This window comes from Lampris incognitus, chromosome 2 (genome assembly GCF_029633865.1).
Source record: "Lampris incognitus isolate fLamInc1 chromosome 2, fLamInc1.hap2, whole genome shotgun sequence".
Classification (NCBI taxonomy): Eukaryota; Metazoa; Chordata; class Actinopteri; order Lampriformes; family Lampridae; genus Lampris; species Lampris incognitus.
Genome location: NC_079212.1, coordinates 100,829,433 through 100,849,190, shown reverse-complemented (window position 1 = coordinate 100,849,190; position 19,758 = coordinate 100,829,433). Strand labels below are relative to the sequence as shown.

At 46.1% G+C, this 19,758-nt stretch overlaps 1 protein-coding gene across 4 annotated transcripts in view; it reads left to right on the top strand.

Annotated features, from left to right (window-relative positions):
• Positions 1–18,582: 18,582 nt before the first annotated feature.
• The window catches only part of rims4 (regulating synaptic membrane exocytosis 4), a 58,940-nt gene continuing 57,764 nt past the window's right edge, over positions 18,583–19,758 (top strand). For 3 of the 4 annotated variants that reach the window (XM_056274826.1, XM_056274827.1, XM_056274828.1), the window contains exon 1: positions 18,583–18,661. In XM_056274826.1, the coding sequence (XP_056130801.1) occupies positions 18,634–18,661 (28 nt within the window). In that variant the 5' untranslated portion in view covers positions 18,583–18,633. Of the gene's footprint in view, positions 18,666–19,758 lie in introns of all 4 variants that reach the window. The other variant, XM_056274829.1, reaches the window with a different exon arrangement.

Here is a 19,758-nt window from a genome sequence, read left to right as displayed (position 1 = left end):
TTTAATGATTTTCTCCCATTGTCCAGTCTCCATTTGACGTATTTGTCTCCCCATGGGTGTATTTTCAGGAGATGTACCTGCAAGGTGTGCAGCTGTGCACCTTAAGAGTTGTCCACTTTGGTCCGCGGTGGTGTAGCGGTCTAAGCATCGGCTCTGTGTCGATGCAGTTGCCCACTGGGGACTGGGGTTCGCGCCCCGGTCTCGTCAGATCCGACTATGGCCGGACTCGATGAAGCAGCAATCATTGGCAACGCTGTCTTCGGGAGGGGGGCGGAGTCGGCTTGTGTTCGTCACGTGAATGCGTCTCTGTGTGTGTCGGAAAAACAGTGGTTCGGCTTGGAGTCGCCTTGTCACGAAAGTGGCGAGGCGGTGTCCTTCGAGACTGCCGGCCGGAGAGATGCAGTTGGCGAACGCATACAGTGCGAGGGTGGGTGTTTGAATTAAAATAGGGATCGATTGGCCACTAAATTGGGAGAAAAAAAGGGAAAAATCAGAAATAAATTTAAAAAAAAAAGAGTTGTCCACTTTTCCCATGAATTGTGATGTGGTGTTTCCTGAAGGCATTGTTTCTGATGAAAAATGAGCTACACTTCTTGGCTTGTTGAGGAAACTGGCGACAGACACCACAGTACATTACATCCTTAGATGTTTCATATTCTAACCACTTAAACTCTTGCTTCCATTCACTCCTAAATTTTCGTTGCCGTTTCATTTTTTTCATAGTCCGCCTTTTGTGTTTCTGGTTCTTCTGTAGGGATCGTGTTCGCAGCTTGAGTAATGTTAGGCTTAGTAAACCCATACTTCAGCAGTCCCGACATATTGGCAGCTAGCCGGCGATGAGTAAAATTAAATTACTGTTAGCTGTTTTTGTAGAATGTTGAATTAAAAGGCACGAATTAATTGGGCTGTTTGTGGAACTGAAGGGCAGTGGGGTTTTTTTTTATTTAACCTTGACTTGGTGGCCACAGGGGGCCACATACTGAGGATATATGGTGGCCACAGAGTAACCTTTTATGGCCACGGGCCATCGGGCCATGGTTAATGTCTAACCCTGCCTGAGTTCACCAGTTGTGATGTGTTGTAGACAGTTAACAAGGTTAATCTTCAGTTCGACCCATATAAGGTGTCCCGTAACTGGCAGACCCTCGAAGATGCCCTCAAAAAAAAAAAGGGAAGGATAATAACCCCACTGGCTGAGGATGTGTGAAATTTGAGTTCTTTGCAGAGATGGAAGAGCTGATTGTGGGTCACCATGACATACCCGACCTGTCGTGGGTACACAAAGGGGAGTTGAAATTGGAAAACCAGAGACCTTGAGAGGACAGTCATCAACTCCCACCTCCCAAGGAGGACAATCAGCAACTCTCACCTCTGTAAGAGGTCAACCGACCAGTAGCCCCTCTGTTGGGGCCTCTGCCGACCACACCATCACTCCCACAACCACTGCTAGCAGGAGGCACAGGGTGAGGACCCGCCACACTACACAGAGCCGGCTGATTAACTACCTCAGGGAGTCTGAGGCTGCAAGCCAGAGATGGCATGAAGAAAATTTGCAGCAAATGATGACCTTTCACAAGGGCTTTAAGGAGCTCATTAGAGTGTTTCTCAAAAAAACAGTGATGTTTGGAAGCACTATGCAGTGTTTGACCTGTAGATAACAAAATCTGCATGTTTTGTAACCACTACCTCAAACTGAATGTAGCCACTCAAACGTGCCTTGAACTCAAACAAATTTACTCAGGACTGCTAGTAGCAGGGGAGGAAGAATCCGAGAGGGAAAAAGTGTGCAAGGAGAGCAGCAAAGGGAGAAATAGGAAGGGGTAAGAGATGGACACAAGCATACAGGTCAATATTTGCACACACACACCCTGCTGGCTTTGGACTACTTAGTCTCGCTTAGTCAGTTATTTTTATACAAACAAGTTTTATATATATTTACGCATTCTTATTCTAAAAGCAAGCTGTGCCTTTTTTTGAGTTGTTTTCTGCTTTTATTTACCGTTTAGAAAATTCAGACGCACCTTTGTAATGTTATTTTTATGCACATACCCGAAGCTCTGGAGATCTTCTGCTGTTCTGCTGTTTACAATTCTCAATGAAAATAAGCTACATGTTTTTGTTTGGTGCTGTTCTTAATTGAATGCTAAGCTTTTATGCAGCACTGTTTGACCAGTTGAACTGTTAAGTTCAGTACTTGATTCAGTTCAAGTACTTGATTAAACCATTCTAAAACTTTTTTTCCCAATGGTGTCTCCATATGCTGTTTCATAGCATGTTTCAGTAAAGTTGTAATGTCTACACACCAAAAATGTCTAATTACGTCCAAATGCATCCAAGAGTTTGTTACAACATGAGAACAAATTCAGCGTTTTTATTCAATGAAATTGTCTTTTATTGTATTGTAAAACCATAATATTTATTTAGTTAATAATGTATTGTTAATCTGTTTATTACAAAGAAAATTCCAGTTATCATGAAATAGAAAAAAAAACGTTACACTACAGCTTTAAAGTACCAGATGTTAACTGCCAAGATATAAAGTACCTACAATATCAAACCACCATACCATTAGGTATCACAGTAGTAAATAAGAGGTTCCATGTAATAGCTAGATAAGATGGGGGGGGGGGCTGTGGGGGCATAAACATTTTATCAAGTTACATGCTGCATATTGCCTTCGACACTAATACTGAACTTTTCACAAGATTAGGCTGGCTGCCACTTAGTAACCTCATGACAGAGTGAATTGAGAGTCTTTAGGTGGCAGTATACACATGAGAACAGTCAGTTTCTGCTACATGTCGAAGAAAACGGTGTCATGCCATGAGGAACTTCATAAATGCACACTATATGCATCTCTATGGTCCCATCAAACATTGTCATCACCTTGTCTTGGACATCCACAAGATGTTCCTCAGAGATACTGCAGAGGGCAAGCTGCAGGGATTATCTTGACCACAATGTCCAGTCTGGTGTTTTGACGATCACAATGTCTCCTCCATCTGCACTTCATCTGTCCAAACACTTGTTCTACCACCACCCTCTCATGACTGATGTGTGCGTTCCTCTGCTGGACTTCTAGTATCAGTGCACCGTTATTTTGCTTCGGTGTAAGAATAAAGGGATTATGGAGTTAGAAAACAACGAGACAGGAGACGTGAGAGTAGACGTAGTCGAGGTAGTTTACTAGCTCCAACTTACCATGTCATACATTCGACAACGACACTGAACTGCACTGTAAACCGGAAGCGGAAGTGCCTTATCTGACCCCTCGCCTCTTCTCTTAAAGGTACACCGTCCTCTTAGGTGAATGTCTCTCGTTATATAGCTGTGGGTCACCACACAGGCCCCCCCAGAATTCACCTACACAAAACAATGCAAAACCGCAAAAGTGCAAGTCATGAACATAAAAATAGACTCTACAACAGTCAATTAAACGCTCAAAATGGCCAGAAAAAGAGAACTTTCATCTGAAACTCGACAGTCTATTCTTGTTCTTAGAAATGAAGGCTATTCCATGCGAGAAATTGCTAAGAAATTGAAGATTTCCTACACCGGTGTGTACTACTCCCTTCAGAGGACAGCACAAACAGGCTCTAACCAGAGTAGAAAAAGAAGTCGGAGGCCGCGTTGCACAACTGAGCAAGAAGATAAGTACATTAGAGTCTCTAGTTTGAGAAACAGACGCCTCACAGGTCCCCAACTGGCATCTTCATTAAATAGTACCTGTTAGAGCCTGTTTGTGCTGTCCTCTGAAGGGAGTAGTACACACCGGTGTAGGAAATCTTCAATTTCTTAGCAATTTCTCGCATGGAACAGCCTTCATTTCTAAGAACAAGAATAGACTGTTGAGTTTCAGATGAAAGTTCTCTTTTTCTGGCCATTTTGAGCGTTTAATTGACCCCACAAATGTGATGCTCCAGAAACTCAATCTGCTCAAAGAAGTGCCCATCCAACCAATCCAACTTGTGGGAGCTGCTTCTGGAAGCGTGGGGTGCAATTTCTCCAGATTACCTCAACAAATTAACAGCTAGAATGCCAAAGGTCTGCAATGCTGTAATTGCTGCAAATGGAGGATTCTTTGACGAAAGCAAAGTTTGATGTAAAAAAAATCTTATTTCAAATACAAATCATTATTTCTAACCTTGTCAATGTCTTGACTCTATTTTCTATTCATTTCACAACATATGGTGGTGAATAAGTGTGACTTTTCATGGAAAACACAAAATTGTTTGGGTGATGCCAAACTTTTGAACGGTAGTGTATAATCACGGGAGGGGGGCAGGGGACCCACCAGGTTAACATTGACGTGGTCAAACCGCCTCTCTGGAACCACAAACGGCGCCAAAGGGGCCTTGGTATGGCGGTGCACCTTGGCGCGTTGGCACGCCACACACGAGCCGGCCCAGGCTCTAACATCCTTACGGAGCCCAGGCCAAACGAACTTGACGCTCGCCAGCTTGGTCGAGGCTGTCACTCCCGGGTGGGAAAGGCCGTGGACGGTGTCGAAAACTCGGCGCCGCCAGGAAGTAGGCACCAGGGGGCGCGGTTGACCGGTGGAGATGTCACAGAGGAGGGTGGTGTTGGCCGCGTCGAACGTCACGTCCTTCAGCCGTAGCGCCGTAGGGGTCGACCGGTAGTCTTGAACGGTCGCGTCCTTGGCTTGGTCCGCTGCCATAGCGGCGTAGTCGAGTCCCAAGTGAACGGCGTTAACAACCGCCCGTGAAAGGCAGTCGGCGACGAAGTTATCCTTGCCCGACACGTGTTGTATGTCTGTGGTAAACTCAGAAACCGCCGAGAGATGGCGCTGCTGACGCCCAGACCACGGTTCTGAGGTTTTGGCCATACAGAACGTCAGCAGTTTGTGGTCCACGAAAGCGGTGAACTGTCGGCCCTCCAATAGGAACCTAAAGTGTCTGGTCGCGAGGAAGAGACCCAGTAGTTCCCTATCAAAGGTGCTGTATTTGCGCTCGCTCTCACGGAGTTGTTTACTGAAGAACGCCAACGGCTGCCAGCCCCCCCCCCCCCACCCACTGCTCACACACGGCCCCCACGGCGTAGTCGGAGGCATCCGTTGTAAGGGCTATGGGGGCGGCAGGCGACGGGTGAGCTAGCAGCGCAGCGTTGGCCAGTGCGGTCTTGGCGGCCACAAAAGCCTCGTCCATCCCCGAAGACCAGTCCAGCTCGTCCTTAGACTTCTTACCCTGCAGGGCCTCATACAGGGGACGCATGATGTGGGCGGCACGGGGCTGGAAACGGTTATAAAAGTTCACCATGCCCAGGAATTCCTGCAGCGACTGTACAGTGCGGGGGCGGGGGAACATGGTGACAGCCTCAACCCTGGCAGGGAGGGGAACGGCCCCCTGTGGAGTGATGTGGTGCCCGAGGAAGGTGATGGACGACTCCCCGAACTGACACTTAGCTGGGTTGATGATGAGGCCGTATTCGCTGAGCCTGTCGAACAGCTGTCTGAGGTGCGTCATGTGTTCCTCCGCCGACACGCTGGCCACGAGGATGTCGTCTATGTACACAAACAAAAATGGCATGTCGCGGAGCACAGAATCCATAAGGCGCTGAAACGTCTGCACCGCCCCTTTAAGGCCGAAAGGCATACGTAAAAACTCAAAGAGCCCAAAGGGTGTGATGACAGCCGTTTTTGGGACATCCAGTGGGTGGACCGGCACTTGGTGATACCCCCGCACTAAGTCGATTTTGGAATAGATGGCAGCGCCCGCCAGGTGGGTAGAGAAATCTTGTATGTGCGGTATGGGGTACCGGTCGGGGGTCGTGGCATTGTTTAGGCGACGGTAGTCCCCGCACGGGCGCCAACCCCCGTTGGCCTTAGTAACCATGTGAAGAGGGGAAGCCCACGGGCTGTCAGAACGGCGGACAATGCCGAGGCGCTCCATAGTCGAAAACTCCTCCCTGGCTATTGCGAGCTTGGCCGAGTCGAGGCGTCGGGCCCGGGCGTAAACTGGGGGGCCCACTGTGGTGATATGATGTTCCACGCCGTGCTTGGCCACCGCCGAGGAGAAGGTGGGTGTGGTGAGCTCGGGGAAATTTGCGAGCAGGCGTTGGTATGGATCCCCGGTGGAGAGTGTGTTAGCGAGGCACAGCGCTCCAGCCCCCCCAAGCGTGCAGGGGTATGACGCAAAAGAGACGGCATCAATCACGCGACAGTTTTTAACTTCCACCAGCAGGTTGAGAGCACAGAGGAAATCCGCACCTAGGAGCGGGGTGGATACAGCAGCCATCACAAAGTCCCAGCCGAAACGTCGACCGCCAAAACACACGTCCACATGTCTGATACCGTACGTCCGAATGGACGTGCCGTTGGCGGCGTCCATCTGGGGGTCGTGACTGTCGGTCATCGTGTCCACAGCTTGTGCTGGTAGTATGCTGCGTTGAGCGCCAGAGTCAACCAGCAGCCGCCGGCCCGACAAGGAGTCTCTGATGAACAACAGCTTGCAGTCACGGCCGTGGATTATACTGCCAAAAGTCGGGTAGCTTCACAGTAGCGGCGTAAATGCTAGCGCTAGCAATAGCCATGTTGTTAGCACCGGCGTCGGGAGCGGGTACCGCGGCAGCATTATTCCCGGCGTCTTCGTTGTCAGACATACTCGTATTAGTAGTTCGATCACGTCGGGGTCACCAATGTGGAGTTAGAAAACAACGAGACAGGAGACGTGAGAGTAGACGTAGTCGAGGTAGTTTACTAGCTCCAACTTAGCATGTCATACATTCGACAACGACACTGAACTGCACTGTAAACCGGAAGCGGAAGTGCATTATCTGACCCCTCGCCTGTTCCCTTAAAGGTACACCGTCCTCTTAGGTGAATGTCTCTCGTTATATAGCTGTGGGTCACCACAGATAGTCATTTGAGATATATGCACCACCATCTAAAGGATGATAGGCCCCCATCATCTGCTTCCTGTTCTCCATGAATGGGGAGGCCCTTAACATGTGTGAATCGTGCAGTTTTCCCAGTGTTCCCATAAAAATGTCTATGAAGCGGCCCTGATCATCAGCTATCCTTCGCAAGAAGACTGAATAAAACTTTGCGATTGAGATATGGGCTGTTGAATTTCAATATGGCGCCCGTCAATTGATCCCTTGATGCCCCTTATGCCACAAACTTACTGAAAAACTGTTGAAGAGGCTCTTTTTTCACACGCAGTGGGCCAAGTGATAAAACTTTCAGCCATTGAACAAGTCACATCCAGCATGTCTAACACAACATTGTGTCCTGTACCTTGTGAAAGATTGAACTTACCCGAAATATCACAGAAGGAATTTTGGTTTCCCATGTACCAGAGGAAGATGCAGGCTTTCTGGAAAACAATAGGTTGGGGTTGACCTCCATTGTGGTATTCATCAGAGAGCCCAAAGGTTTTGAACTTGTTGACAAAGCTGTCAGACTGCTCTCTGGTAAATCTCAGATGGCTCTGGACCGTATGGTCATCCATGGTAAGCAGGCAAGTCCACTCTGAGCCAGTTTTCAGGACTGGATGAATTGGATGTTGGAGCAGTTGTAGGATGACAAGTCTGAAACACACACACGTGTGTGTGTGTGTGTGTGTGTGTGTGTGTGTGTGTGTGTGTGTGTGTGTGTGTGTGTGAACCTCTATGATACAGCTACTGCCATCAGTACTTGCACTGGTTATTTTAGCACCCAACCCAGGACTGTCAGTGCCACAAATAGCATCGCCCAGTCCTTCATGCACTCCTGGATAACTAATACCGTCACATCCAGCATCTGGCTACCATGCAGTGCTCCCTCACATCCATGTGTACAAATACCTAGCGTCTGACAGCTGATTATCCTGGATACACACCAAGCAGCAGGCACATACAAAATTTCTCCGGAAATATTCTGGTTTTAGATTTAAAGTGTGACTTTATCTTCTCTGGCCTGTATACACTGTAAACTTTAGCTTATTTTTAATATATATTTTTAGTTATTTTAGCTTTACTTTTAATTTCTCAGGCTAGACTGTAAATACTGTAATTTTTTTAATTTAATATTTTTTGTAAATTTTTAGATTTCTTTTTAGTTTTTTTTTAGTTTTAACTTAAACTGTCATATTCTTTAGCTTTTTTTTAGGTTGAACTGATACCTAAGCATTTCATTACCAGCAATGTCTGCCACGCTGTATTGTTGTGCATTTGACAAATAAAACAACTTGAAATGTGAAATTTGAAAAGTGTTCTTGATCCAGGAGCCACATCCAGGATGCGTTGGTTAGTGACTTGTTCCTTATCTGATGAGAGGGTCTAAGGACAGGATGTTGTGTTGCTGTTAAGCCCACTGAGGCAAATTTGTAATTTGTGATATTGGGCTATACAAATAAAATTGATTTGATTTGATTTGACTTTTTTTGTTTCCCAGCAAACAAAAAACGTCCCCAGCACGTCCCCTAAAGGTCCTGTCCGAACGTCCGGTAAATGTCATTGTGTAGGGTTTTCATTACGTTACGGGGATGTTATTGCGGGACGTTAAAAAAAATGTCCCAAGGACATTACAGGGACGTTAGGAGAATGTCCTCTAGACGACACAGGGACGTTACTGTCGCACGTTCAAAGAATGTCTTGAGGACATTACAAGGACGCTAAGGGAAAATCTTCTAGACGTCCCCGTGACGTAATGAAAACCCTACACAATGACATTTACCGGACGTTTGGACAGGACCTTTAGGGGACGTGCTGGGGACGTTTTGTGTTTGCTGGGTACCCAGCTATGACATATTATGAAAATAAAGACAGGGTTAGGTCTAGGCCAAAATGGTCACATAGCAAACCTTTGCTTGTGGAAAGTGCAAGTTCATATTAGACTTGGTCGCATTCGTGCGAGGGTCCGCCTCGGAGGTTGCACATCCACAGACTGACGGGCAAAACGTTTTTATTAGGAAGTAGATTTTTTAGCTTGAGCGCTGCATCTTAAAAGCCCCCCCCCCCCATTTTTCCCATTCAATCGACTTGGGCGCTGCACAGAAGTCTTAAAATGGCGGGAAAAACACTTGTTTTCCTGTCCGTGTGTGGGTGTAGTATCTGTCCACTGCTAATCTCGCATGCTACGGGGCCTGCAGCCTAATAATGTTTGTGCACTGTTATGACTGTATGTTCAAGGGCCTCTCTTGGTTGCGTTGATTCAAATCCTTTGAAAAACCTGTCCTATACTGCAATTTAGTGCTAACTCCCTAAGCCTGAGCACCGGAGAAAGAGAGATATGCAGGCAGTGCATTTTCCCTTTTCCTATCAGGCAAAAAAAAAAGAAAAAAAAGAAGTGGTTTTCACCCATTCTGAGCACCGAAGAAGAGGAGATATGCCTGGTGGAGATCTGCACTCTACTGAGTGCACTTTTCTGGTTATTACTGCTGCTGTTCTCTTTCTTTCCATTCTTTTACTCTGTACCCACTCTCTATGTCTGTCCTTCTCTCTCTGACTCTCTCTCTCTCTCTGTCTCTCTCTCCCTGTCTCTCTGTCTCTTTCTCTCTCTCTGTCTCTCTCTCCCTGTCTCTGTGTCTCTCTCTCTGTCTCTCTCTCTCTCCCTCCCTCCCTCCCTCCCCCTCTCTGGTCATGTCAGCTTACATCAGTGTCATCTGGTTGTGATGTCAGCATCACTTTGTCGTTGCCCAGTTGCCTTGGCAACGGCCATGTATGTCAGGTCAGGCCGACAGACGGACAGTTACACAGTCAAGCCAGGAGTTGACATTCATGCCCTCTATCCTGACCGGTGTCAGTATGTTCGGGTTGAATCAGCCTGGGTTTTATTGCTTTATGATTTAACCAGTCTACGGAGTCTGACGCAACACAACCTTGTGCTCTAGTGAATAGATGCCACCGTAGAAATCTGGCCTGGTTGTCACAGGGGAAAAAGGGGTGTGGTTGACAGAATAGAAATAGAAGGCTGGATGGACTTGAAGACAGACTGAGCACTTGACAATTCATACAGGCACAAGTGTACAAACATCCATCGAAGATAGATGGGAAGACAGAGTGAAAGACAGCTTGAGAGAGGAAGACACGCAGATACAGGGGTTTGGGGAAAACAGACAGGCTGTAAATCAGACTCAAATTGATGGGGGAAAAAGAAGACAGACAGACAGGAGCAGCGACACATGGAGAAACAGACAGACAGGCAGTCAAACAGGCATACAGACAGGGAGGCAAGTTACATTATCGGTAGAAAGAAACACAAAATGATTAGGACAGTTGGGCAGACTGCCAGAAAATCAAACGGAGGGAAAGGCAGAGAGACGGGCGGTGACAGAGAAAGGCGGAGAGACAGAAGGAGAGAGGCAGAGACGGGCACTTGTAGTAAAAGGTCAGAGCACCTGTGATAAGGCAGGCTCGGACAGCGTGCTCACAGCAAGCCACCGAGCACTTGTCATCACGATACCGTTGCACATCAGTGGCTGTGCACTCCGCAGAGCACATGGGGACACAGCCAATGGCAAATCAAAAAAATTTTGCTCCAACGTTTTCGGAGTTGAGAAGCTCCACAAGCTGGCGACCAGCTGGCCAGTCATACTCACAAACACTGCGCACGCACACACACACACACACACACACACACACACACACACACACACACACACCACACACACACACACACACACACACACACACACACACACACAGAGACAAAGGCATGTGTGTTTAAAGATGAAAGATCAACATAAGACTTTGGAACAGTGGCGGCTGGTGCTGAAAATACTTGGAGGGGCAACTTATCTTGGCGCAGCACACCTGACAGCTGCTGTACTGGCCTCACAGAAAGCCTTATTCCATTATCCAGCAAGATAAACACCTCCACATAACGTATCTCCTACACCGGGGGTGAATTTGAGAGCTTTGTTATGCAAATGGTGTGAAACTGAAATACAAATATACATATACCAGTAAGTACAAGGGAATATGAATCTCACAAATACATTACAGAACAAATGTAACGTGTAGCTAGGCAATGGAGTTGTTAGCTAGGCATGTAGCTAGGCTAGTGGTAGCAACTACGAGGTAAACTGTTATGTACGGAATCAACAGAAATGCACTGTCTAATATAACTTCATTCATTTCAAAGGCAAATGTACTTTAACTTAGATCAACATTCATTCATGTTTTTATTTTACCTTTACATACAGAGAATTCCTTCAAAAGCTACCGAGGAGGAGCACAACCAGTGAACTGATCTCTTATTCACAGGTTCCCTGTCTGTCAGTTGAGCGTCAAACGGCATCAAAATAAAAGTCCCTGGATAGCCAACTAAACTCAGAACTGGCAGGGCCAGAACAGCTGCTTTAATGTCCACACAGTCACAGTTATTAAGAAGGACAACGTAGCCTCTAGATTTTATCAGGGTTCGTAGACGGTGGATGATTGACAGTCGAGACGAAGCGTGGTGGTGGGTGTGAACATGATTGACAGCCATGAGAACTGTCCAATCACTTTAGATCAAAAAACATTAAAACGGGCGTCCAGGTAGTATAGCGGTCTATTCCATTGCCTACCAACACAGGGATCTCTGGTTCGAATCCCCATGTTACCTCCGGCTTGGTTGGGCGTCCCTAAAGACACAATTGGCCGTGTCTGCGGGTGGGAAGCCAGATATGGGTATGTGTCCTGGTTGCTGCACTATAACCTCCTCTGGTCAGTCAGGGCACTTGTTGGAGGAGGGGGGGGGGGGGACTGGGGAGAATAGCGTGATTCTCCTACGCACTATGTCCCCCTGGTGAAACTCCTCACTGTCATGTGAAAAGAAGCGGCTGGCGACTCCACATGTATCGGAGGAGATGTGGTAGCAGAGCCGGCTCTAGGCATAAGTGAACTAAGCGGTCGCTTAGGGCCCCCAAGAGCGCTTGAAATGTCAAACACGACAGGTTGATAAATATACAGTGCTGCTTGAAAGTATGTGAACCCCTTGAGCAGTTTAGATTTTTCTGTTGTTTTACCATGATTTTCTTATTCTATCATCACCAGTTTTTATGTATGAAATGTCAGATATATGTTTATCAGTTGCAGGTACTTGTTTAGTGGGACTTGTTTAAGTAGCCCAAAAACTACATGAAACATGGAATTAGTGTATGTGCAAAAGTAAGTGAACCCCCAGCTGCATTGGTTAAGTCAAGCAGGTAACAGACTCGGGTGAAACACATTTGGGTGCTTGATTAATCATTTAAGCAGACCAATGACATGAGACATCCTTGGGAAAGGGTTTTGCCTGCACTAATTAAAAGAGAGAGGAAACCAACCAAACCACTGTGGTCCCATACAAATCAACAATGCCGAGAGCAAAGGAGATATCCGAGGACATGAAGAAGAGGGTAGTGATAGCCCATCAGTCTGGGGAGGGATATAAGACCATCTCCAAAAGATTCCAGCTCCATCCATCCACGGTAAGACAATTAATTTACAAATGAAGGGCCTTCAACATGACAGCAACTCTGCCTAGAAGTGGACGCCCATCAAAACTATCACCCAGAAGCACCAGAAAAATAGTACATCAGGTAAAGGCCAACCCACACATCACCTCTAGAGAGTTGCAGACCTCTCTGGTAGCATCTGGGACAAATGTGCATGCGTCTACAATCAGACGAAAATTGAATAGCCATGACATTCATGTGAGGGTTGCTAGAAGGAAGCCTCTGCTCTCAAAAAAGAACAAAGCTGCCCATTTCAACTTTGCCAGAGAGCACTTGGACAAACCAGAGACCTTCTGGAAGTCCATTCTCTGGACAGACGAGTCCAAAATATAATTATTTGGTCACAATCAAAACCAACATGTTTGGAGAAAAGCCAACACTGCATATGAAGAAAAGAACCTCCTCCCAACAGTGAAGCATGGTGGTGCAAATGTGAAGGTCTGGGGCTGCTTTTCTGCTTCTGGACCTGGACGACTCCATATTATCCAAGGAACCATGAATTCTCCGGCATATCAACAAATTCTTGACCAGAATCTCCTGCCATCAGTCAGGGAGTTGAAGCTGGGACGAAAATGGATTATGCAACAAGACAATTACCCAAAGCATTCCAGCAAAACTACAAAGGAATGGCTTCAGAGAAAGAGGATTTGTACTCTGGATAGGCCCAGTCAAAGTCCGGATCTTAATCCAATTGAAATGTTGTGGCGAGACCTGAAGAAGTTGGTACATACCAAATGTCCCTCCAACCTCTCTCAACTGGCTGAGTTCTGCAAGGAGGAGTGGGCAAAAAGCCCCATAAGCAGATGCGAGAGACTGGTTAGTGGTTACAGAAGACGTTTGGTTGAAGTAATGGCTGCAAAAGGAGGAGCCACAAGCTACTAATACAAGGGTTCACATACTTTTGCACATGTTAAATTTTCAGTTTTTGTGAAATAAACCACCTTTGTTGAATTAAATAATGAAAATATATCTCTTTTTGTGTGTGTGTCCATTATTTGGAAGGTGTGCTTTACAAATTGGGATTTGGATGTATGTGTAATAAGCTTATTTTGATGTTTTTTACAAAAACAGTGACCATGTCTGGAGGGTTCACAAACTTTCAAGCAGCACTGTATATATTTTTGTGTGTGTGATATATCAGTAGTAATCACCAAAAAAACAAAAACTAAATATTTTGATATGTTGTTAACAGACTGACAAATTAATGCTACTGGTTTAATCATTTCCGCTGCCTATATCAGAGCTGGGGTCAGGTTCATGATAGTATGACAGCATTTGAGCTCCTGACTTACCTGCCTGAAAACCAGATTTGTGAGTTATATCCAAATCTTTGGGTAGCTCTAAGGATAGCCTGCACTCTCCCTGTGACTGTAGCTTCTGCAGAGCGCAGCTTTTCCAAAATGAAATTGATAAAAACATACTTAAGATCTTCCATGGCTCAAGAGAGAGATTGAGTGGACTGGCACTTATAAGCATTAACAGTACAGTTGGCCGCGAGATCTCCTACAATGACGTCATAAAGGACTTTGCCTCCAGAAAAGCCAGGAAACAAAGATTTCAAGGAGAATGATAAATTAAAGCACTTTATTTTGGGATATTTTCTGAACCATCAGCACACCTTTGAACACCATAGTTTTCCAAAAAGTTTTTATTCATCTACATATTCTTTAATCTTTATTGTTATATTGTTAGATGTTATAAGTTCCTCTGTTGATTGTATGTCATTATTTAAGTTTCTGTTTGATTTATTTAATATTGTCTGTTTTTGCATTTGCATTTTATGTAAAAAAATAATTTATTTCTTTGTTACTGTTCAGCACTTTTGCACAGCTCAAAAGCAATTAAGATAGTTAACTTGTTCAGTAAATGCATTGCCTGCTGGTTAATTTTAAGACTTTTCAGCACAGTAGTAAGTCATGACAATGGTACGGTAACGACCAAGCATGGAAATAATATTGTCGGTGGTTGGAGGTGGGTTTAGCAGGGCGGTGAGGCAGCGGGGGCCAGAATCAAATTCTGCTTAGGGCCCCATAAAGCCTTGGGCTGGCTCTGTGTGGTAGTCTGCAGCCCTCCTCGGATCAGCAGAGGGGGTGGAGCAGCGACCGGGACAGCTCGGAAGAGTGGGGTAATTGGCCGGATACAATTGAGGAGAAAAAAAGGGGGGGGGGGACCAAAACATTAAAACAATACCAATTCGCTGCCAATAAAAGTGGGAGTGTCTGGGGCGCCCCATGGAAAATCTGAGGAAACCAGTTAGACAGCAGCCTCAGGTCACCTGCTTGCCAAAAGTTTGAGGGCTTACATAAGGTATCGTTTGGCCGGTGCCCCTCACCCAGGAAGTACATGTATTCAGACAGAAATCAACCAAATACCATTTGGGACCAATATTTGATGGCTGCTGGCAGGCGCTCACAGGCTGAAAAACCCTTTTATTTCATAACTATTTGCATTATACAACTGAATTATATTTAACATGCTTAAGCAGATTTTCATCTCTTGATGTTTGAAGGGGACGGTGCCTCAACACCCCTGTACTGGCCAGCCGCCACTGCTCTGGAAGAGAAAAAAAAATCAAACAACAAGCTTTACTAAATGACATACCATATACATCAGTAGAAATGCAGATTTTATTGGAAAAGAAATCAGAAAAACTTCAAAGTATTTTTTTTCTGAGGTTTATCTTCTCACAGTTACTGTCTATTGCTTGACAGGGAGGGACCACCCCACCACTATCTTTTCTATTTCACAAAGTTGCAGGTTTAACAGAGACTGTTGCTCGTGAACATGTATGTAGTATATGATTTTAAACAACCAATTCTGTTTGTTGAGGCTGGTCAGAGTCAGCGAGAGACGGAGCATGGACAGAGCAGGGTTGTAGCGTGAGACAGAGCATGGACGGAGCAGGGTTGTAGTGAGAGACAGAGCAAGGACAGAGCAGGGTTGTAGCGAGAGACAGCATGGACGGAGCAGGGTTGTAGCGAGAGACAGCATGGACGGAGCAGGGTTGTAGCGAGAGACAGAGCACGGACGGAGCCGTTGTAGTGAGAGACAGCATGGACGGAGCAGGGTTGTAGTGAGAGACAGCATGGACGGAGCAGGGTTGTCATTGTTGACATTTTCACTGTGACGTGTTCTTCTCTGTCCTGCTATTTGATGGTTTGAAAATGAAGATGACTCTGCTGTGTACAACACATTATCATCTCGGGAGCCGCAGACTTTTGTCTGTGTGTGTGTGTGTGTGTGTGTGTGTGTGTGTGTGTGTGCTTGACCATGTAAGGGGCAGAAAGGGACAAACACAATACTGTGTCTATATGTGTTGGTAATCTATGTGTGTGACTTTGGAGTGAACTTCTGAACACAGAGACATTCAGTTGCCTTGTTTGTGTGTTTGTGTGTCTATGTTTATGCATATGGCTTAATGTGTGTGTGTGTGTGTGTGTGTGTGTGTGTGTGTGTGTGTGTGTGTGTGTGTGTGTGTGTGTGTGTGTGTGTGTGTGTGCATGCATGCATGTGTTTTTGGTTTTATGTGCATGCAAGTACACTATGTGCTCGTGCGTATATATATATATTTGTTTGTGTGTGTGCATAAATGTAATATGTGTCTGAATGTGTATTTGTGTGTGTGTTATGTGCATATATATGTGTGTGTGTATTTGAGTGCATGCATGTGTAGTGTGTCTGTCTTTGCATCTGACTGTTTGTGTCTTTACATGTGTTTTTTGTAGTGTGTGTGACTGTGTGTGTGTTTGTGTGTGTGTGTGTTTGTGTGTACATGTGTGAGAGAGCGTGTGCGTGTGTGTTTATGTATTTGAGGGTGTGTCTTTGTTTATTGTCTGAGTCTATGTGTGCACGTGTGTATGTGTGCTCCATGTCCCCAATGGCTTCTATCTGTGGAAGCAGATATGAATGGAACACTGTGAAGAGCAGTTGATTACACAGCCAACCCCCCCCCCCCCTCTCTCCCCATCTGTCTCCCTGTGTGTCTGTCTTACCCTCCGTCTCTCATATATATATATATATATATATATATATATATATATATATATATATATATATATATATATATATACACATATACATATATATATATATATATATATATACATATACATATATGCATATACAGCGACTGAAGGAGGGTAAAAAATAAACAAAAAAACAGCAGAAAGCAAAAGACCTGGTCATAGGTATAGCCAGAAGATAGACAGAGAAAAGGAGAGAGGTAAGGAGGAAACAAAAGTGAGAGTGAGAGAAAAATGAGAAAAGGTAAAGCGGGGAGAGAGACAGGAGAATAAAGGAGACCGAGATTCAAAGGAAGGGAAGAGAGCGCGATGGGGACCAGAGGATGCAAGGATGAAAGATGGAAGAGGCAGAGTTCCACAGAGGACACACATGGAAGCCGAGAGTGGAAGGAGAGAGAGAGAGAGAGAGAGAGAGAGAGAGAGAGAGAGAGAGAGAGAGAGAGAGAGAGAGAATTCAAAACTTGTCCTGCCCTGCTTCGCCTCTTCTGTCCCCAAGCCACGCCCATATTCCCTCATCCATAATTTGATTGGCCGGGCTGCCAGCAACAGTCTGTTCTCCACCCCCCCTTACCTTTATTCCTCTCGCTCTCTGTCTCTCTCTTTCCCCCTTCCCCTCCTCCTCTGTCCCCGTCTATTGCTCCTGCTCTGTCTTTCTCTCTCTCTCTTCTCCCCTCTGCTCCACACACCACACTCACAAGTGAATAAGTCCAGTCAGACACAAGCTGTTGAGCTCATACAGCCCCCCACCCCCACCCCCCCCTCTCTCTCTCTCCCCTCTCTCCACCTCTCGCATCTCTGTCCATTCCTGTCGCCAGCGCAGCCAGTGAGTGGAGCATCAGCATGCTGGTGGAGCGGCGGAGAAGCTACGGAGAAGAGACGAGCCCCTCTCTGTAATGGAATATCAACAGCCGTGCTAGAATCAGCGACCGCACCGCCAGCACACGACGTGGCCGTCACGTCGCCGCGAGCAACAGATTGCACGCAACTTACGGCCACCGCTCAGACAACCCCGGCGTGGAAAGTCCGTGTGTGTTTTCATTTCTGTGAAGAGAAGAGGCACATTTAAATCAAGGAGTCAGGGTTCGAGCTTTCCCTTTTTGACATCTATTTTTGAAATTCCCTCTTCTTCATCGGGTAAGAGGACAGTTGCTGCCTGTATACGGGGTTGCATCATCATCATCATCGCCATCGTCATTATCATCAGAGAAGCGACAGAAAACCTGAATATGTTCAGCAGAGGCTGAACGACACAAGCGAGCAGCAGCCTTGTGTCCTTTGAGGAGGACCACATTTCGTCTGGCGTGTCAGCATCCCTCGCCGCAGCAAGGGTCTTCCTCTTTAAGCGCCAGGGTCCGGAGGAGGTTGGATCTACAGCAAAACAAGACGTCCAAACTCTCAACGTCACCCTCACCTCAAAGATGCGGCAATTTTGAGATGCAGATGTGCATGGAAGTTTGGGGGGTTCTGCTAAGAGGGGACGGGGGAGACAGGTGAGAGGTCATTCATCACTGGTGTGACGGACATTTGAGTTCGATGCCGGCACGTAAAGGCGCTCGGAGGTCCTCTATCTGACCGCACGCCTCGCCGGGTCATCGACACAAGAGAGGAAAAGCGGGGGATGCATGCAGATGGTCCCCTGCTTTAAACAACACTGGGAGTGAAAGTTCTCCCAGTCTGCAGAGTTATGGATAGCTAAGCCAGGAAACATCACCCATTATTTATTTACCCAAAAGGAGGCCGTGCCTCGACCAACAAGATTTACCCCCAAACGGCAGGAGGTAACCAGACTAACTTTATGTTGCTGGAGTCTGTGTTTAAACCGATTAACAAACCGAGAACAACGTTAATCTAATCAGGCACATTTTCTTTCCCTCGCATATTTTTGAAGGCTTGTCGCCAGAAGTCTTTAAGTCGACGCTGACCAGTTCCCAACTGTTCCCTCGCACCGATTCCAGTCGGTGTGTTAGTTTGTTCTCCTTTTTTTTATTTTTGTGGTGTGGGGGATCCTGCGTGAGGGGCAGCTGACAGCCATCCAAGACGCCGCGAGCCGTACTACGCGTGAAGAATGCCCAGGCACGCTTGGCCAAGCCGGCGGACCCGGGTCCCACGCCAGGCCTGTACATGGAGCGCTCCAGAGCAGAATCAGTCTGTCGGCGTCCTTTGAGGCCTTGGCCATCTACTTCCCTTGCATGAACTCTTTTGACGAGGACGATGGGGGTGAGTGGCCTGCAGAAACATATACATACACACACACGCACACACACACACAACGGTTATGTATTTACGGATGGATTTATTTGTAAGGTCAAAGCAGGATTTACTCACATGTGCAAGCACACAAATACACATACACACACACACACACACACGTGCGTGTGTGTGTGTGTGTGTGTGTGTGTGTGTGTGTGTGTGTGTGTGTGTGTGTGTGTGTGTGTGTGTGTGTGTGCATGAATATATGGTTGTATTGATAAATACAACCACACATATTAGCAAATATAAACACACTGAACAAACACATACACAGTTGCACACACACACACACACACACACACACACACACACACACACACACACACACACACAAACACACATATATATATACACACACACAAATTAATGGACTTGTATAAATCGTAGCACACAAGGCACATACTATTTTTCATACGGCATGTGTCTGCTGTGAAAATGAATGTCCTCAGAGGCTACGGGGAGCTGTGTCTTCATGCCATTAGTCATGGCCGAGATGTCAGGCGGTAAATCATCTGTTAATTTTTGATTTTGCATGTGTTCGATGTTCACATAATCCCCCAGAAAAAACCAGCATCTCCAAAAAACAAACAAAAAAAAACAACGTTCAACACATCATATTGTACATTTACAGTGGTGTAAAGATGTGAAACGTTCTCTTAAGCAAGTGCAGCATCGTTACGTCATTACATCATTCGTGGTGATGCTGCTATGTGAAAACTAATGGGACATACATCCTCTGTGGGCAGGTCTCCTATGAGGCCTAAATGGAGGTACTACATCAGATGATACAGTCACTTTTGTTCCGAGGAGAACTAACCTATGGATATTTATAACAATGATAGTGCCAACATGGGATAGGTCTTGCTCAAGGGCACTTCAGACAGGTGAAAGCGTGCTCATACTGGGGCTCAAAACCCAGTATGAAGGGGTCTCCCTGCTTGGCGCTTAGATCAAACTGTACCAAACAGAGAAAAGATGAGTTTTTAGTAACAGCAAGTCATGGATGTCAACAGGCCAAGGGCTTCTCCTTTTCAGGTTTTGAGTCATTTGCTCCTTTAGTGTAT